The 17,669-nt window shown below is 41.7% G+C and overlaps 1 protein-coding gene across 1 annotated transcript; it reads right to left on the bottom strand.

Moving 5' to 3' along the window:
- Positions 1–225: 225 nt before the first annotated feature.
- CRABP2 (cellular retinoic acid binding protein 2) lies at positions 226–17,085 on the bottom strand. The gene is made up of 4 exons (XM_063439202.1): positions 16,759–17,085; positions 6,254–6,432; positions 3,266–3,382; positions 226–568 (listed from the first exon to the last, which is right to left on the bottom strand). Exons 1-4 carry the CDS (start codon positions 16,826–16,828, stop codon positions 518–520), a joined length of 417 nt encoding a protein of 138 aa, XP_063295272.1. The 5' UTR covers positions 16,829–17,085; the 3' UTR covers positions 226–517.
- Between the last annotated feature and the right edge of the window lie 584 nt (positions 17,086–17,669).

Genomic DNA, 17,669 nt, shown 5'->3' with positions numbered 1-17,669 from the left:
ATTGTAAAAACCACCTTCTGCCAAAAAGGTAGTGCTCATTAATACCATGTACGTTCTACGTGGGCGCTGGAACCCTTAGAAAATACGGTTACAAAAAAAATCAGCTGTAATAATTTGCTTCCTAGATAATGTCTGGAAAAAAAAATAGCAGTTTGTATTGAAAATGAAACAGTCACTGCAGCTAAATGTGACTGACGTAGGAGTAAAGAATACAAGATAACATGGTCTGGTTAATGACGAAAGCTTTGTTAATTGGTTAAAGACCTATACTTTCACTATTCCAACTGCTGTGATGTTCATGACATTGTCTGATAAGTGAGGCCTTTTTTAGAGCGAAGCAAGAACCTGGGTCTCCTGGAAAACTGGTATCAAGTTGAAGACCAACTTGACCGAGTATTGCGAGTTCAATGTGTTGCTGTAAACTGAATACTTTCTGCTTTATTTGAAGTGGTTATTGAAGATTCAGAAGAATAGTTTGGTAGGACAGAATGCCGTAGATCTCCTGTGCCAAGTTAAATTAGTCCCTGATGTAAATCCGGGTACAGGTGACCTCGTCAGCAACCATGGTCTAAAAAGAACCAGAAATGTGAAATGTTAAAAATATCAGATGACTGTACAAACAATGGACCTGTGCAGCGTGAAAACTCTAAATTATGCAGACAGGTAGCAACAAATGTAGGTGGTGATATTCAACGAACAAAAGGACTAAGCGATTTTATCTGTGGTCATTTATATATTCTATTTTGTGTTTGGGAAAGAAAGAACTCAAAAACCATGAAATCTATCCTGGATAACATGTTAAAGTGCACACAATACAAATTTAATGATAATTATATGATGAGAAGTGGACATGGACCTACTACCAGATGTTCTAGAACTACAACTAACATGATGCTTTGCATGCCTTTAGAATGACAAAGCATCACAGAAGTTGCAGTTTTAACACATATGGTAATCTACATATACCTTTACTCAAGGCCGGCGCTACCATTAGGCGAAAAAGGCTTTCGCCTGGGGCGCTGGCCTCTGGGGGGGGCCGCACTCCAGGCGGTTTCCTGGTCAGCTTCCCTGGCTGCTGCTGTGCTGGGTGAGCAGCCATTTATCTGCTGGGCTCCTTTCCTTACCTCCCGGGAAGAACACGGCTTGCTGCCGGAACATGACTTGGTATCCCTGCTGCCCCTGCCAGTGAACACCGGAAACACTCTGCAGGGAGCAGGAAGCAATCTGTTTTCACTGTGCATGGCTCTCCTGCTCCCCCAGCAGAAACAAAAACACTACCTGCAGGCTGGATCCCTCTCCTCCAGTCACAGCACTTAGGACCCTTTGGAGGTAAGGGGAACGGATTATTTTACATAATTGTAAATTGGTGGGTCTGTGTGTACAGAATTGCTGTGTGTGTAAATAAAGTGTGACTTTAGGTAAAGTGATGTGAGTTTCTGTTTGAGTGGCAGTGTGTGCGTAAGTGACACTGCACGTCAGTGTGTGCGTAAGTGACACTGCACGTCAGTGTGTGCGTAAGTGACACTGCACGTCAGTGTGTGCGTAAGTGACACTGCACGTCAGTGTGTGCGTAAGTGACACTGCACGTCAGTGTGTGCGTAAGTGACACTGCACGTCAGTGTGTGCGTAAGTGACACTGCACGTCAGTGTGTGCGTAAGTGACACTGCACGTCAGTGTGTGCGTAAGTGACACTGCACGTCAGTGTGTGCGTAAGTGACACTGCACGTCAGTGTGTGCGTAAGTGACACTGCACGTCAGTGTGTGCGTAAGTGACACTGCACGTCAGTGTGTGCGTAAGTGACACTGCACGTCAGTGAGTGCGTAAGTGACACTGCACGTCAGTGAGTGCGTAAGTGACACTGCACGTCAGTGAGTGCGTAAGTGACACTGCACGTCAGTGAGTGCGTAAGTGACACCATGTAAAGAGATTCTTACATATTAAATTATATTTAAAGTTCACATGAATTGAATCCCACAATTATTATAAAATAAATCCCACCAAATGCATTGACGTATGTACCAAGCAGTATGTGTATTGGGCACTATGAATGTATCTATTAGACAGTGTCAGTGGCATACATACCGGGGGTCGCGGCTGCGACTGGGCCCGGCCCACCAGGTATGTACGACCGCCAGTGTGGCCAGCCTCTTCTCCTGGGGGGGGCCCTGGAGCTGGCCACCTCAGGGCCCCCCCGAGGCTGGCCCTTGTGTCACCGGGCGCACTCTCCCCTGAGTGCTCTCTGCCCAGCTCCCTCGCGCCCACCGCACTGATGCTGGAGCCGGAATATGACGTCATATTCCGGCTCCGGCATCAGTAAGCGGTGCGCAAGGGAGCTGAACAGGAGGATCGCAGCTCGGTACTCCCTTGCGCGCCCGCAGGACCGGCCGCCCAGCAACACCACTGGACCCCAGAGAATCCCCTCAGCACTCCCAAAAGGTAGGGAGGCTGGGGGATCACATTTTTTAAAAAACACATGTGTGTGTGTGTTAGTGATAGTTTTTGCGTCAGTGTGTGTGTCAGTGAGTGTTTTGGTGTGTGTGTCAGTGAGTGTGTTACTGTGTGTCTGTTACGGAGTGTGTTAGTTTGTGTCTGTTAGTGAGTCTGTTAGTGAGTGTGTGTTTGTCAGTGAGAGTGTATGTATGTTTGTCTGTCAGTGAGTGTATGTATGCGCGCGTTTAGAACCCCTTCAGCACTTGGCGCTGGGGATCCCTCCGCTCCACCTCTCAGCTCCGAATGCGCAGTGTGTGTGTGTGTGTGTGTATGCGCGCAATGAAAGGATGTGTTACTATACTGTATAAACAGAAACAAAAGTGATTTAAACTTCTAAATGGCAGAGAATTGAGCAGTGAGACTGCAGGCGTGCCTCCCACTTCTGTTAATTCAATGAAGAGCAAGATAACCTACATGTCGGTTTTACTCAACTTGATTAAGAAACTCTTCCCCGGCTGTCTGTCAAAGTGCCAATATTACATAAAAATAGGAATCCAGTGCCCTTACGATGGGATACTCCTTACACAAAGTAGTAAGACAAGCTGAAATGCTTTGTGTGTGCAAAGAGGTCCTTTAGTCATTGTTTGTTTCCTTTTGTGTGTCGTGTTTGTTTACGGTTTGTCTAACATTACTAGTTGGAGTATTGAGTAGCGTTTCATAAAATCACTAATACTTACTCCATTGTTTTTAAATGTCCCTGTTTTTTTTTTTTTTGTCCATTTAAAATACATTTTATGATTGTACTGCAGGCAGACAGGACCCTATCCACTTACTAGTATAAGCTCGCCATCGTTGGTCAGTTCCCTAGACCAGGAAGTCTTGGGTCCTTCCCCTTTCAGAAGTCTTTGTTCGCAAACCATTTTGTTCTCACTTTCCCACTTGGCCAAGCTCTGGAGCAGAAAGAAACAAAAAAGACAGAAAAAGGAGACAATTAATTAACAAACAGGCCTCTTCAGACCAAAACACCGAATCCCCCAACATCAGTCATGGACAGGAGACAGCTGCAGAGGAATCCAACAGACTCAATGTGCTGCCTTTTCCCATTCATCCAACTCCTGACTGGGGAAAGTTACCAGGCAGCAGACACACAATAGAGCAAGTGGCCTGAACAAGGACTTCACCCATTCCGATGATTTGGATGAGCACTGACATTTAAACTTTAAAACTGAATGGATTTAAAAAGGTGGAAAACAAATATTGGTCCATCATAAAACACTTTTGCAGAAAATGGCACACAAAAAATGCAGTTATAAGCGATTTAAAGATTTGATAAATTACATGTTAAACTATCTACACAAAATATTAGTCTTGCAATAATAAAAGATAACTGTGTGTAAGGGTGAGCATTGAAACTTAAAATATTGGTCATTATGATGGTCTTGCAAGTGTAAAATATTTACACTTCATACTTCCTCATACTTCTAGGAATAACATTAAAATATTAAAGAGCAAGAAAGTTGTATTATACATGTACCCTGTGCTTGTGAGGTCACATTTTTTTTTAAAATTTGATGGTTTTCAGCAATATTTAGGCTTTAGCTTGAAATGTTAGTTGAATTTTTAGATGTTCGTTATAAATGAAGATAGAAATATAACATTCTGGGAAAGACACAGTGAAGACGATACAAAGAAGTGAAGCTCGGTTTACAACAATCCAACTAAAAAGTGATGGACACAGGGACTTCTGTGGCCAAGAAAAGCCTAAACTGATAATCAGATCAGGATACGAACCCTCTGATCTCACAGCAACGGCTTGCAGGGAGAAAAGAGAGGAGGTGATTGGAGTTAAAAAAAAAAAAAAAAAAAAAAAAAGCACCTTTTTGGGAAGGAAGGGGCGGCAGAAATAGACAAAGAGGGCAACATGACAAACACAAAGGCATCAATAGGACGTGGACATAGAAATACCACTTAAAATGGATTGGGAAATGTGTTAGAACTGAAGGGGCAGTTATTGTATATAGGGGGTATAGTTTTACTTAGCCTTAAAGTTTCTGATGGCAACTTTGAAGGAATGACTAACAAGGAGAGAAACGCAATTACAAACTTATATTCTAGAATATCAGGAAGATCTAATAGACTATTGCAAGAAGAAAAAAAAAAGTTCTGAAGAAAGTTTGAAAGAGCGATTTAGACACAACATATAAACCACATAAAATCTATTAATACGGGGTTTGCCTTTTAGAGACCAGGTTCAATTTAAAATAAAATTATCCCAGAGAGAAAGACTACCCCTGGTCGCAGACTAGACTTGCAGTCAATCCATTTCATATTCATGGCCAGTTTATCGAAAGAGTTAACACATCCCAAGACTGGGTACAGACTTACATCGGTGCAGAGTTTCATTTAATGGCAAAGTTTCAACATAACCTCACTTTACCTGACCACAAAACTGCTTTGGAGTGTAGACCTCATCGAGAAGTGCCTAAACTGGGCACGCAATAAAATATCCCAGAATCCTTTCCAGGAAACCTGTATCTACTCTGGTCGGGGAGGTGACAACATTTCCATTTCCACTTTCCCGTTTTAAAAATAATAAAAAGGAAAAAAAATCTTAGTTTAATCTCCTGCTGCAAAATGAAATAGGAGCCTTGTGCCTGGTGACAGATCGCACTTTGAAGGCTTGGAAAGGGGTACATGACGCAGTTATTCGCCAGGCGAACAGTGTTACTGTGCTTTCAAAATAGCTCAGTGAGTCATTACCCCAAAAGGGGAGAACGTAATCATTTCTGCTAGCCCTTTGCTTGTCATTTAATATGTATAAGAGCGCCCAGAGCACTTCATAAAACAGAAATGGCTTTGGTAGGAGATGAACATGGTCAAAACCAATGTTGCAACCATGATTAGATTTCCTTGGCTGAAACATAGATAGTATTGCACGCACCTGCGTGAGCGCAGTCACAACTGGAATTCACAAGGTTTTGGTTATATTTGTAACGCAAGGAAATGGTACATTAGATATTAAACTCGGTCCTGACGGATAGTGCTGGCTCAGAAGACTGAAACGTTAGAGAAAAATATAAAATCAAAAATATGCTGTAGATTCCAACATATCAGCACCCAATGGCATTTAGTTATGTTATGTCCCCAGACATATATATATATATAGATATATATAGCCCATTTTAGGTTGTCTGCTGCTCTGTGCGCGAGCACACTTTAGTCCTTTCTTAAATCAGATATTGGAATTTGAAATCCCGAGTATAGGTCCAATCAAAAGCAGAGACATTTAGTAAAGTTATTTAGTAAAGTAAATTTCAAATCCAAGGCTATAGGGTAACCATAGCTGGTTTAAAAAAAAAAAAAAAAAAAATTCCTGTTAAGCTATTTTGTCCTTAAATTTGAAAAAGTTACTTTGAATTCACCTAGAGATCTCCCTTTAGTGACTAACCGTGTCTATTTGTCTTTTATGGAGGTCAGTATCTCAAATCACCCAGAGGCCATAGCCCATGAGTATGACATCATGTGTCCTAAACAGGACGGTTCAGAGACCAAGTAGAATTACTGGGACAGTGGGGCAATAAAAGTAAGGGGGTATAAACTTCCAGGTTCCCTTCTGGATTAAATGCCCTATGATTTGTGAGGGTTCCACTCCAAGAACTCTTCATAAAAATGTGTGAAATCAACACATAAAATAATAATAATAATAATAATTCTAAGTGACTTTAAAACAAACAAAAAAATAAAATAAAATTTTTAAGAAATGAATCTTACGAAATGAGACCTGAACAGTCTGATTCTGTAGGCGGTTAGCAATTTACTACCTTGCATGGGCGTCCGTCTACGGTCTGCTCCTCAAACTCTTCCCCCATTTTGAAGTTGATTTCTGTGGTTCGGACGGTGGTGGACGTTTTAATGTAGAAGCACTCTCCTTCCTGTTTGATCTCTACAGCTGGTTTAGAAGCTGCAGCTACGGCAATCTTCCTCAGCATCATGTTCACACCTGGGGAAAAAAAAAAAAGACCACAGGAAATAAAGTCAGTCCAGTCTCATGGGTGCCACAGATCACAAAAATACATAAAAACTAATTAGAACACAATATAAAAAGTATAAATTCAGCAGCCGTTGTATATACATAAATGCCATTGTGTACTAGCCTTCTTCTGTAATGTAAAAGGTGTCCAGAAGATCAATATCTCGTGTAGCTTCCACAGGAGAAGGCGTATGTTTTAAAGGAACCCCCGAAAGAAAGCATGGAGCAGAACCAGTCTCTAAAAAGTAGCTGGAAAGTTATTTCCCCTTCACAAAACATTACTGTACCAAAACAACGGGCACATTTACGGTCACTCCATGACCTCACCAGATGGAGTCCAACATCACAGCAACTACACAATTCTACAAAACAAGATGAAATTTCACAAGGCCCTTTGACCATCTTGTTTCTGTTCATCTTAACCAGTTTGTCACTTTTAGGATTTTTTATTTTTGTACATCCATTGTATGCATCTGCAGCATATATTATCCTCTATTAAAAAAACCAAACAAACAAAAAATAAAAAAAACCAAACAAACCACAACAACCCCAATCCCCTCCCCCCAAAAAAACTACCCAAATTGAATCTTGTTTTTATAGTCCCCCAGTATTGAAACCACAAAGCAGGTTTTTGTAGGTTAGTGGTGTTAAAGGGTATGAAGTCAAGTGACTGCAACAGGGCACAGGACTTGTCATTGGGCCCATCAGTTTGTAGACAAGACAAAACACAGATGACCCTCTCTAGACAGAGACCCATCTCCATTAGTCATTTGATCCCCAGCCATTGTGGCAGAGAGGAAGGAAATAAAAGCCTACAGACCTTACAAGTCTTCTGTGAACTCCCTACAATTACTTCAGATCAACTTTACACGTCTCCGTTCAGATACCTCAATCGAAGGTTTAGGTGATGACAAGGCAGCAGGAAAAATATTAAAAAAAAATATTCTCTCTTAAACCAGGGGTAGTTGTTTTCTCAAGAGTTACTTAGCGAGTTAAAAAATAAATAAAAAAATACCTCTTGCTAAAACACTCAAACTACATTTCCAAAACATGATTTTTCACTAAAAACAGGACATTGCTGTGGAGGACGTATTCCGAGAGGTGATGAAGACATTGTAGAAGCTCTGCATTCTTGGGTTCAAAAACTTGTACAACGTGTTCTCTAAGAAACGAAATTCTAACACTCAATATCGTTGCCTTTTGAGCTACTGTTCACCTCATAGAAGTATCAGCACTGTACAACATATAAATAAAGCAAGTACAAAATGTTACAGGACCCTGCTAAAATGACAAATTAGGCAATGATCAATATCATAGGAAACCGCCAAGCACCATAAACACTACAGCTTGCTGTAGGAAGTGCCCTGCCGTTCACCACAATACAACATATTAGAATAATTTGACTTCTTACCTCGGTCTGCCAGACACCGCTTACTGTCTTAATACTAATGGCAAGAAGTGTTCAGTCTGAGAGCGATTAGCTTCCACCTCACCACTGTTACTAGTTCTAAAGCCATTTGACTTACAGCATGCTGTAGTGGTTATTGTGCTTTGGGTATTCATTTAATACATTTGGTAGCCTCGATTAGAAGAAAGATGGTTTTGTTATCAGCAATTCAGAGCATCCAGCCTTCGATGTGTCTGTGCCAAAAAGTCAGTTGCATGCATGCATGCATATTAAAAAAAAAAAAAAAACACCCCCCCAAAAAAAATAAAAAATAAAATAAAAACCCACTACATTTGACCCCCGTGGGTCTACCACGGACCACGTGCATAGCTTTGCCGACTAGAGGAATACAGTCATATGACTAATTTCCTTATCTCTGCAAATTGATCTAAAAATAATTGAGCACATCATCGCTTGCTAGGAGCAATTAATAGAAAGTGATCCAAATGACATTTTGGGAGATCGCTAGAAAACATCATCAAGTCCGAATGGACACTTGTACTCTTCTGGAAGACTTATGTTTAGTACAGGTCCATGAATTCCAAGAAGCACAAAAGATGATGGTCCTTGCAAGAAGTCTTCATGGTCCAAATGTGCTGGAAAAAGGGGGTGGTGGGATGGTGTCCACAACAAGAGGACATAGTCTTAAATTAGAGGGACAAAAGGTTTAAAAATAATACCAGGAAGTATTACTTTACTGAGAGGGTAGTGGATGCATGGAATAGCCTTCCAGCTGAAGTGGTAGAGGTTAACACAGTAAAGGAGTTTAAGCATGCGTGGGATAGGCATAAGGCTATCCTAACTATAAGATAAGGCCAGGGACTAATGAAAGTATTTAGAAAATTGAGCAGACTAGATGGGCCGAATGGTTCTTATCTGCCGTCACATTCTATGTTTCTATGTGAACGAGAAATACGTGACCTGTTATTTTCCTGTATAAAACCCATCTTGTTTGTAATGAATAGAGAAAAGGATCCTTGTTAATACAGAACTTTGGCTAGCAGTCAAATAAAGGTTGGCAAACATTTCATAACTCAGTCGTACTGTACTAAAATATCTTGTGATATGACTGGGGGGGGGGGGGGGGGAGGTGGAGGGAGTGACAAATTAACCCCACACACATTGTACAATACTGTTCTAGCATCTGCAAACCCCAAAAATATTAATTACACGTTTAGATTCCTATTAAACAAACAGACATAGACCACCCTTGTTTGAAGGCATTTGTCACACAATAAAACCAAAAAATATTTGTTTCCTAAAGAGTGTTATCGTAAGATACAAGAAGAAACAATATGATTACGCAAAATTATTAAATCCTTATAGACATTTACGCAGTCTGTCCAGAAGAGGACAGTGTTGATAAAAACCCTTAGATCAAAAATTAGGGAGCGGTCTCCTAAAACCATATACCACCCAGCAGGCCATTTTGGTTGGGGTAGGATCCCAATTCTTCGAGATTTTAGAATGCTTTCAATGGCTCATGCGCCATACTCTGAGTTGGGTGAGGGGACATTTAGAAACAGGTCAATGTTTTGAAGTAGAGATGAGGATCCCAGGATGTCAAAAAAGGGGCGTTAGAAATGACACTATAAAACAATATGTCATTGTACACAGAGGCATAAAATAGGAAAACACAACCAAATCCAGGACCTCCTGCTTTCTCGGCTTTGATCTTTGCAGAAGATGTTTTAACACCAAGGTGATAAAACCATAAAATCTTAAAAGAAAAAAAAAAAAAAAGAAAGAAGATTTACATTGACTGATAAACAATTGAGACAGCATTAAAAACTTCAAGGGCTCTGCTCTCATGTGAATAGGACAGGACCTCAACTTGTAATAAAACCAATGTCTAACCACCCTCCCTTATTGTTTGAGGTTAGTGTATAAGGGTTAACTCAAGAGTTAAGTGGGGTTCTAAATAGCCTGTTGTGATTCTGGGTAAGAAACTGCTTGTGCCAAGTTGACCTCTCGCTGGTTGGAATGAGACATATTCTGGAGATATCCCACCAGTGCTACTGAAGTCATTATCCAGATCTCTCCAGTATGTAAAAAGAATTTTTTTTTTTAGACATTCTGACCCATGGTATCAAATATCCAACATGTTAAGTCATGGTAAAGAACTATTAATACATTTATAATCGGCAGGACAGACGATAACCTGATACAGAGCAAGGGAATTCCAGAACGGGCCCAGGGTACGGAGAATACAGGGGATGGGGGCAGTCTGGATGGTCAATTATATTATAGTTTCTACAGTGGACGGGGCAATTATAGAGTGAATACAGGGAATGGGGCAATAATAAAGTGAATACAGGGGATGGAGCAGTCTGGATGGGCAATAGAGTTATTAAAGAAGATGGGGGCAATAATAGAGTCAATACAGGACATGGGGCAGTTTTGATGGGCAATAAAAATAGTGATTACATAAGATAGGAGCAATATTAGAGTGAATACAAGAGACAGGGGGCAATAGTAGAATGAATACAGGAACAGGGGTAATAATAGAGTGAATACAGGGCATGGGGCAGTTTTGATGGGCAATAAAAGAGTGATTATATAAGATGGAGGCAATTAGAGTGAATACAAGAGACAGGGGGCAATAGTAGAGTGAATACAGGGCATGGGGCAGTTTTAATGGGCAATTAAAGAGTGATTATATAAGATGGAGGCAATAATAGAGGGTATACAGGGGGCGGGGGCAATAGTAGAATAAATACAGAGACGGGGTAATAATAGAGTCAGTAAAGAGGACAGGGGCAATAACACAGAGTGAATTAAAATAGGAATTAATCAGAACTGGGATTTTAACAAAGCTGCTCCATTAGACTGGTTACATTATCATTAAAAAGAAAAATCTGTATTTGAAAAGAAAGTGAAAAGGAGAACTTAATTGAAAACAGTATGCTCCTCTCCTTTGATAAATTAATGTTATTTCTCCCAGCTGGGGGACGGAGAGAATATAACCTCAATGTGTCCGTTTACACGCTGGGTTTTTGACTCAGCAATTAAATCCAATTAATTTCCGTGTTGTCAGACATCCCTGCTGTGCAGAATATGTATTTTTCTCTCAATGGGGGGTGGACGCAGAGAGAGCGGGTGCCAGAGGCTCACCCTTTCCAGCTGGCAACCAGCTGCTGGGTACATGCCAGCATCCTGCCAACTCCTAGCCTTTCCAAGTCACAGCGAAACCTCTGGAAGAGAACATGATGCCCCTGCACCTGTTATGTGTGGCTGGTGTTAAATGCTAGGGGGATATAGCGCATTAACCCCATCACCACCAACGCGGGGAAGAAGGATTAACATGTTAATTCCCAGGATTTGGGAGACAAGAGGTTTAGTGTGGGAGAGTCGGCAGCAGCAGTCGATGTCTGTCAGCAATGTAGTTAAGACTAATGATTAGAATTGTATGTGCTCTGTCTCCCTTTCAAAACCTAGAAAAAAAAATTCATTATTGAAAAAAAAAAAAAATCCATATTATATTATATTAAAAAAAAAATTAATAACTATTCTTAAAAATTACACTAAAACCACAGACGGTTTTCATATCTATGGCATTAAAGATTACAGCACTAAAAGTATAAATTTTCATAAAGGACCGTAAACCTTTTTTCCCCCCCAAGGTCAAGTCCTGTGTTACGCTACAATGCAGCAAAGTGATTAGGAAGAATCATTCAAGTTATATCTATACCATTTGAGGTCTACCAACAGACCAGATTTTGATAGAACAGTCCCAATCTGAGGGTCCTGTCCTCAAAAAGCGTAAATCGATTGTATCATTAGATGCACTTGCGATGCACACAGGGCACTAGGATCACACAGAGAGCACTGAATCAGCGCTCCCTGCATGGCCGCCCTTAGAGGGATGCCCTGCGTGATTGGCTGGAACCTGTCGTGCATTCACACCCGGGTGATCTTCCAATTCTCTCCAGGGTGGGTCCAGCCCCTTTGGGCAGTGCCAGGGAGGCGATTTGTGTCACTGGCTCACTATTATCCTGTGAAGCAGGACACAGATGTCGAGGAGTTATGCAACTGGATTGTGGTAAAGGAATAGTCAAAGTACCATAACCACTAAAGCTTGGCGTGTAACGCCACTATAAGAAGTGAAAGTTTATGTTTTCAGATAATAAGTTAGCCATGTACTGCCAGATTTAGTTCAGGGGAGCTAAAATAAGCTCCTAAGCCTCCAGCTTTGTTGGATATTGTGTAGAGTGGCACTCAGCGGCCCCCAGGTAAAAAGCCAAACCATTCTAAAACCGTATGGACTACTAACAATGGAGAGCACCAGGGTTCTTCTATCACCATAACCACCATGACTTGCTGTAGTGGTCATGGTGCTTGAAGTTTTTGTTGAAGTCTTTCAATTTTCGCAGGACAGAACTGACATCACTGTGCGTTGAGAGATGACTCATGTCTCCCCAGGTCCTGGCAAGTTTTTGGCAATACAGACACTATTTAGCTTATAGAGTATCTCTATGATGAGCTGTACTTTCAACTCCTGACAAGTCACGCAATGAATAACCGGAATCACCCATCAAATCAAAATGTAACAATGGGTAAGGAGGTCATTGCTTATAACCAGGGCATACAGTATCAATCCTGGTAAGAGACTTTCTAAATATATCAGATATTCTAACTCTGGGTAGGTGAAGATCTACAGCAAACGTCAGTACACAAAATATTATTATTACCCAACAACAGGCAAAGTAGGTGATCCCTGTCGCCGCTGGTCGACCATTGCAAAGCATGCGCCAGGCACCAAGAATTGCTCTCACACATGACCCTTTTGTACTTGAGGTTAAAAAACAAAACAAAACAAAACTTTAGAGATGTAGCGCACATGTAGAATAACCCAGAATGGCAGGATATGTGTCTACAAGCTGGTCAGCCCACACCCCAGACCAGACGAGGAAAAGATGCATAGACACATTTGTTTGTAAACCTGTTGCACCCCCTAAAAAATAAACAAAACAAAAAAAATTCATCATATTGTTAGGAAGAGCTGCTCATATTCTATGGGAGATGTAGTCCAAAACATCTGGAGTGCCGAAGGTTGCCTATCCCTGTTCTAGAGCTTTGATTTCCATAGCAGAACAGGTCTCGGGATACAGAAAAGGGGTCTCGAAGGAGGGGTGGGCATTCTACATCTCATGAATTCATCTCTTAATGGAGGATTCAAATTCATTACTAAATATATGCAAATAGTTTCGATTTTATTATTATTATTATTATTATTATGTGTGACGGTTTCTACAGACAATAAAATGCATGAATTGCAAAAAAAATTCATTGAACAGCCAACGCTTTGTAATGTGAAAAGGCAGCGGCTGATGACTCAGAAATTGAAGGAACCGGAGAAGAGCATTTTTAATATCACACCAAGGACGGGCGGGTTTAATATGCCAAATTTCCTGCCAAATTTGGGTGGTCTGGTTAAGAGTTAAAGTCTTGCCACAGTAGAAGGGCAAGGAATTTCCATGCAGAGAGTTTAGCGTGAAACGGCCATGAATAGAGGGTTGGATGAGGTGGGCAGACTGCTTTTTTAATCATGGATACAGGTTTTCGGCCCCCCCATCCCCCCCCCCCCCCCCCCCCCAAAAAAAAAAAAAAAAAAAAAAAAAAAAAAAAAGATACCCATTGTCCCTGGTCAATGTAGATCAAGGGTGCTGTGTTCGGAGTTTCCCTAAAGAATAATACCTCGCTAAACATTTTTTTTTAGATACTCATTAAATGTACAATGTGGCTCGGATTATTTAAAAATTAGCAAAAAGAATTCTCACTCTTATTCCCGTGTTCGGCTCACTTTAACTCTAAAGTACTTTACAGTAATTTGCTCACCCTGTCTTGTACTCAAACCGATTAACGAATAGGGAAGGATATACAGAGACAAAGATCAGACAAACGTTCCTTGCTTCTAGGTGTACAAAACCATTTGTACGATTTTACATTATTATGGTTTTATTATTTATAGAGCACCAGCAAATTCCGGAGCGCTGTACATAAATGAATTCTCTTCCATATGCAATAATTCATTAAATTGCATTAAAAAGGGGGAAACAACAACGTAATATGTCTGATTTCAGAATCTAAGCTCAGCATTTGAAAGAATGAAACACTGCCATTAGAAGAATCTTTAGGTCATTTTTCTCTTGTTATCGACGGCCACAGAGGTGAAAGGTTGGACACGATCATTTTTATTTCAGGTGCTTAAGATCCAAAGAAAGGTTAAAGCTAGGAACAAGGTGGGCGGGGGTGTGTGTGTTTACAAGGATTCAAATTGCTTTCTTATGCATGATGGTTACATTAGCAACTGGCAGTGAAGACATTTGTGCCACAAGCAAGATGGCGGATGATTTTTGCCGCTAAACTGCATTTGCAGCTAGTTGAAAGACTGCAGGAATACAGGGTTGGTAAGATTGCCTCATAACCAAGCTCCCCCCCCACCCCACCAAAACCTTCAAGAGTTTCCCAAAGCGATTACACAATTTCTGCAAAGATAGCCGAGACAGAAGTAAAAGTACCATAACCGCCCCCTCCTTTCACTATCAAGAAATACCAGGATGTGTTTCCAGGACAGAACATACAACAGGAACAAAAACGACAAAGAGGTGTTAAATGAAGCACTGAGATCATTTTCGAAAGGGAGCGGCACATGCAGTAAGCGTACAGGGACTGATCAGAATCTGAGCCATCTACCCCTATGAATCCCACCACTGAAGAGTCCATCGGCCCCCAGCAGCATTAAGATTGCAAGCTCCCAGGACCAGGGATAAAATATATCAGAAGAATATGTGTAATTTCAAGATAAAAATCAGATCTTGCTGTAGGGGCTTGAAAGTCATGGTCAGAGAAATTGGCAAATTTAAGTCTATACTAACAGAGTTGGACGCATAGTGGACTCTGAGAACTTTTCCAATTTGATTATGTTGGTCTGCCTCACAATATGAGATTTCCTCATAAATTCTCCACAAGTCACGGTTTAGTACAAAAATCACTCTGGACAATAGCGTTATTCACTAAATGTATATTTTTAGGACAAAGCAGCCAAGCTACAAATATTGCTGAATTGATGAAATTATCCCAAGCCGCTATCAGTTTGAATTGTATTTGAATTTCTGATAATTCACGTTTTAGTGAATACCCGTGAATGGAAGCCTAACCATCAAAAAAAAAAAATTAAAATAATATATATATAAAAAAATAAAAATTCTGAGATACCGCATTCTGCTGTAAAAGCACTTTAATGCATTTTTGAAAAAGGTCTTTACAAACCAGGACGAAGAAGCATTATATTGCCTCAAAGAAACAAAAGCAGAGAGTGACAAGGACACAGATAGCAAACAAAGCCCATCAGCAAATATGTTATAACAAACATCAATACAACCAAAAGTGAGACACGTCCCAGTGTCTGTGTATTAAGAGGAGGTGACGGGCACATGCCCCGTGTCTGTGTATTAAGAGGAGGTGACGGGCACATGCCCCGTGTCTGTGTATTAAGAGGAGGTGACGGGCACATGCCCAGTGTCTGTGTATTAAGAGGAGGTGACGGGCACATGCCCCGTGTCTGTGTATTAAGAGGAGGTGACGGGCACATGCCCCGTGTCTGTGTATTAAGAGGAGGTGACGGGCACATGCCCCGTGTCTGTGTATTAAGAGGAGGTGACGGGCACATACCCAGTGTCTGTGTATTAAGAGGAGGTGACGGGCACATGCCCAGTGTCTGTGTATTAAGAGGAGGTGACGGGCACATGCCCAGTGTCTGTGTATTAAGAGGAGGTGACGGGCACATGCCCAGTGTCTGTGTATTAAGAGGAGGTGACGGGCACATGCCCAGTGTCTGTGTATTAAGAGGAGGTGACGGGCACATGCCCAGTGTCTGTGTATTAAGAGGAGGTGACGGGCACATGCCCAGTGTCTGTGTATTAAGAGGAGGTGACGGGCACATGCCGAGTGTCTGTGTATTAAGAGGAGGTGACGGGCACATGCCCAGTGTCTGTGTATTAAGAGGAGGTGACGGGCACATGCCCAGCGTCTGTGTATTAAGAGGAGGTGACGGGCACATGCCCAGCGTCTGTGTATTAAGAGGAGGTGACGGGCACATGCCCAGCGTCTGTGTATTAAGAGGAGGTGACGGGCACATGCCCAGCGTCTGTGTATTAAGAGGAGGTGACGGGCACATGCCCAGCGTCTGTGTATTAAGAGGAGGTGACGGGCACATGCCCAGCGTCTGTGTATTAAGAGGAGGTGACGGGCACATGCCCAGCGTCTGTGTATTAAGAGGAGGTGACGGGCACATGCCCAGCGTCTGTGTATTAAGAGGAGGTGACGGGCACATGCCCAGCGTCTGTGTATTAAGAGGAGGTGACGGGCACATGCCCAGTGTCTGTGTATTAAGAGGAGGTGACGGGCACATGCCCAGTGTCTCTGTATTAAGAGGAAGTGATGGGCACATGCCCTGGTGCCTGTATATTAAGAAGAGGTGACAGGCACATGCCCAGTGTCTGTGTATTAAGAGGAGGTGATGGGCACATGCCCTTGTGCCTGTATATTAAGAAGAGGTGACGGGCATATATGCTCAGTGTCAGTAGAAAGGTTGACAGACAACATATCTGAGTGTCTGTGTATTAAAAGGAGGTGACGGGCACATGCCCAGTGTCTGTTTGTAGAAAGGGTGACAGGCAATATCTCCCGGTGTCTGTGTACTAAGAGGTGGTGACAGACATCTGCACATTGGGAGAATCTGTAATATACCCCAGTATGAAAACATGCACCCACAAACCCATTGAACTAAAAAGGGGACAACATGCAAATCACAAATAAAACATTAGATCACCCAGTTATTCACTCACCCAACGCTTTCAGCATTTCCTCAAAATTTTCAGAATGCTTCATCTTCCAGTTTCCCGAGAAGTTGGGCATCTTTGGGCTGTAGCGTGGGGGGACGACCTCAAGACAGAATAAAAGCACACAACTCCTGTGACTGCAGCCCTGGGTGTATGAAGTAACCCTCAGATGATTCCCTACAGCAATGACTGATGGGCTCTGCAAATAATTAATAGCAGCCTTCAGGCTCTCTCATGAAACAGACTATAAGCCTCCTGTAGATGTCTCTGCTGAAGCATTGCACGTCTAGCGAATGAAACCCAGCTCTCTCTGGCTTTCCATATATACATACATATACACACACACATATATACACCCCCTATCTGGCTATGTGCAAAGCAGCTAAAATCTTAACCTCCCACTGAAACACGTTACCCCCCTTCCTGCTTCCCCAGGGAGGGGCTAGGATGCTTTCTCAATTCCAATCCCACCTGTGGATTTATCTACAACCCCCCCCCCCCCCCTGCAAAAAAACACACAACACAAAACAAAGTAATTCTTTAAGGATACAATTATCACAGTAATGTAACAGGTTCCTTTATATTTTTTTTTTCTTTTTTTTTTTTTTCTGGATAAATTCCTTTTTTCATTGCCTTGAGGGAGGGATTTGTGAAGTTGTGTGTAATTAACTGCTTAGTTTCTGGCTGAGTCACTCGTGTTTTTTTTTTTTGGGGGGGGGGGATTTGTAGCCTTTTTGAACGTTTGAGACGAAAAACTCTATTCCATCAAATATATGCAGGGTTAGTCATAAAAAGGGGGAATTGCTGGGAATTCAAAGTGAATTTAAAAGTTTAGGACAAAAATTAAAAAAGCATATTAAAAGCATAGCCAAATGTGTTGGCCTTACATTTCATATTTAGTTGCAGTGCGTTCAAAA

This window comes from Pelobates fuscus, chromosome 13, assembly GCF_036172605.1.
Source record: "Pelobates fuscus isolate aPelFus1 chromosome 13, aPelFus1.pri, whole genome shotgun sequence".
In the NCBI taxonomy this organism is placed as follows: Eukaryota; Metazoa; Chordata; class Amphibia; order Anura; family Pelobatidae; genus Pelobates; species Pelobates fuscus.
Note: the sequence above shows the minus strand (reverse complement) of the source record. Positions and strands in the feature narration are given on the sequence as shown.

What these genes read in the sequence shown, in the direction of transcription:
- CRABP2 (XM_063439202.1), bottom strand. Translation starts at nt 16,828, where the DNA reads ATGCCCAACTTCTCGGGAAACTGGAAGATGAAGCATTCTGAAAATTTT. An exon ending in GGAAATGCTGAAAGCGTTGG is followed by an intron (nt 6,433 to 16,758) that starts GTGAGTGAATAA and finishes TTTTTTCCCCAG; the next exon opens with GTGTGAACATGATGCTGAGG. An exon ending in TAGACGGACGCCCATGCAAG is followed by an intron (nt 3,383 to 6,253) that starts GTAGTAAATTGC and finishes TTTCTGCTCCAG; the next exon opens with AGCTTGGCCAAGTGGGAAAG.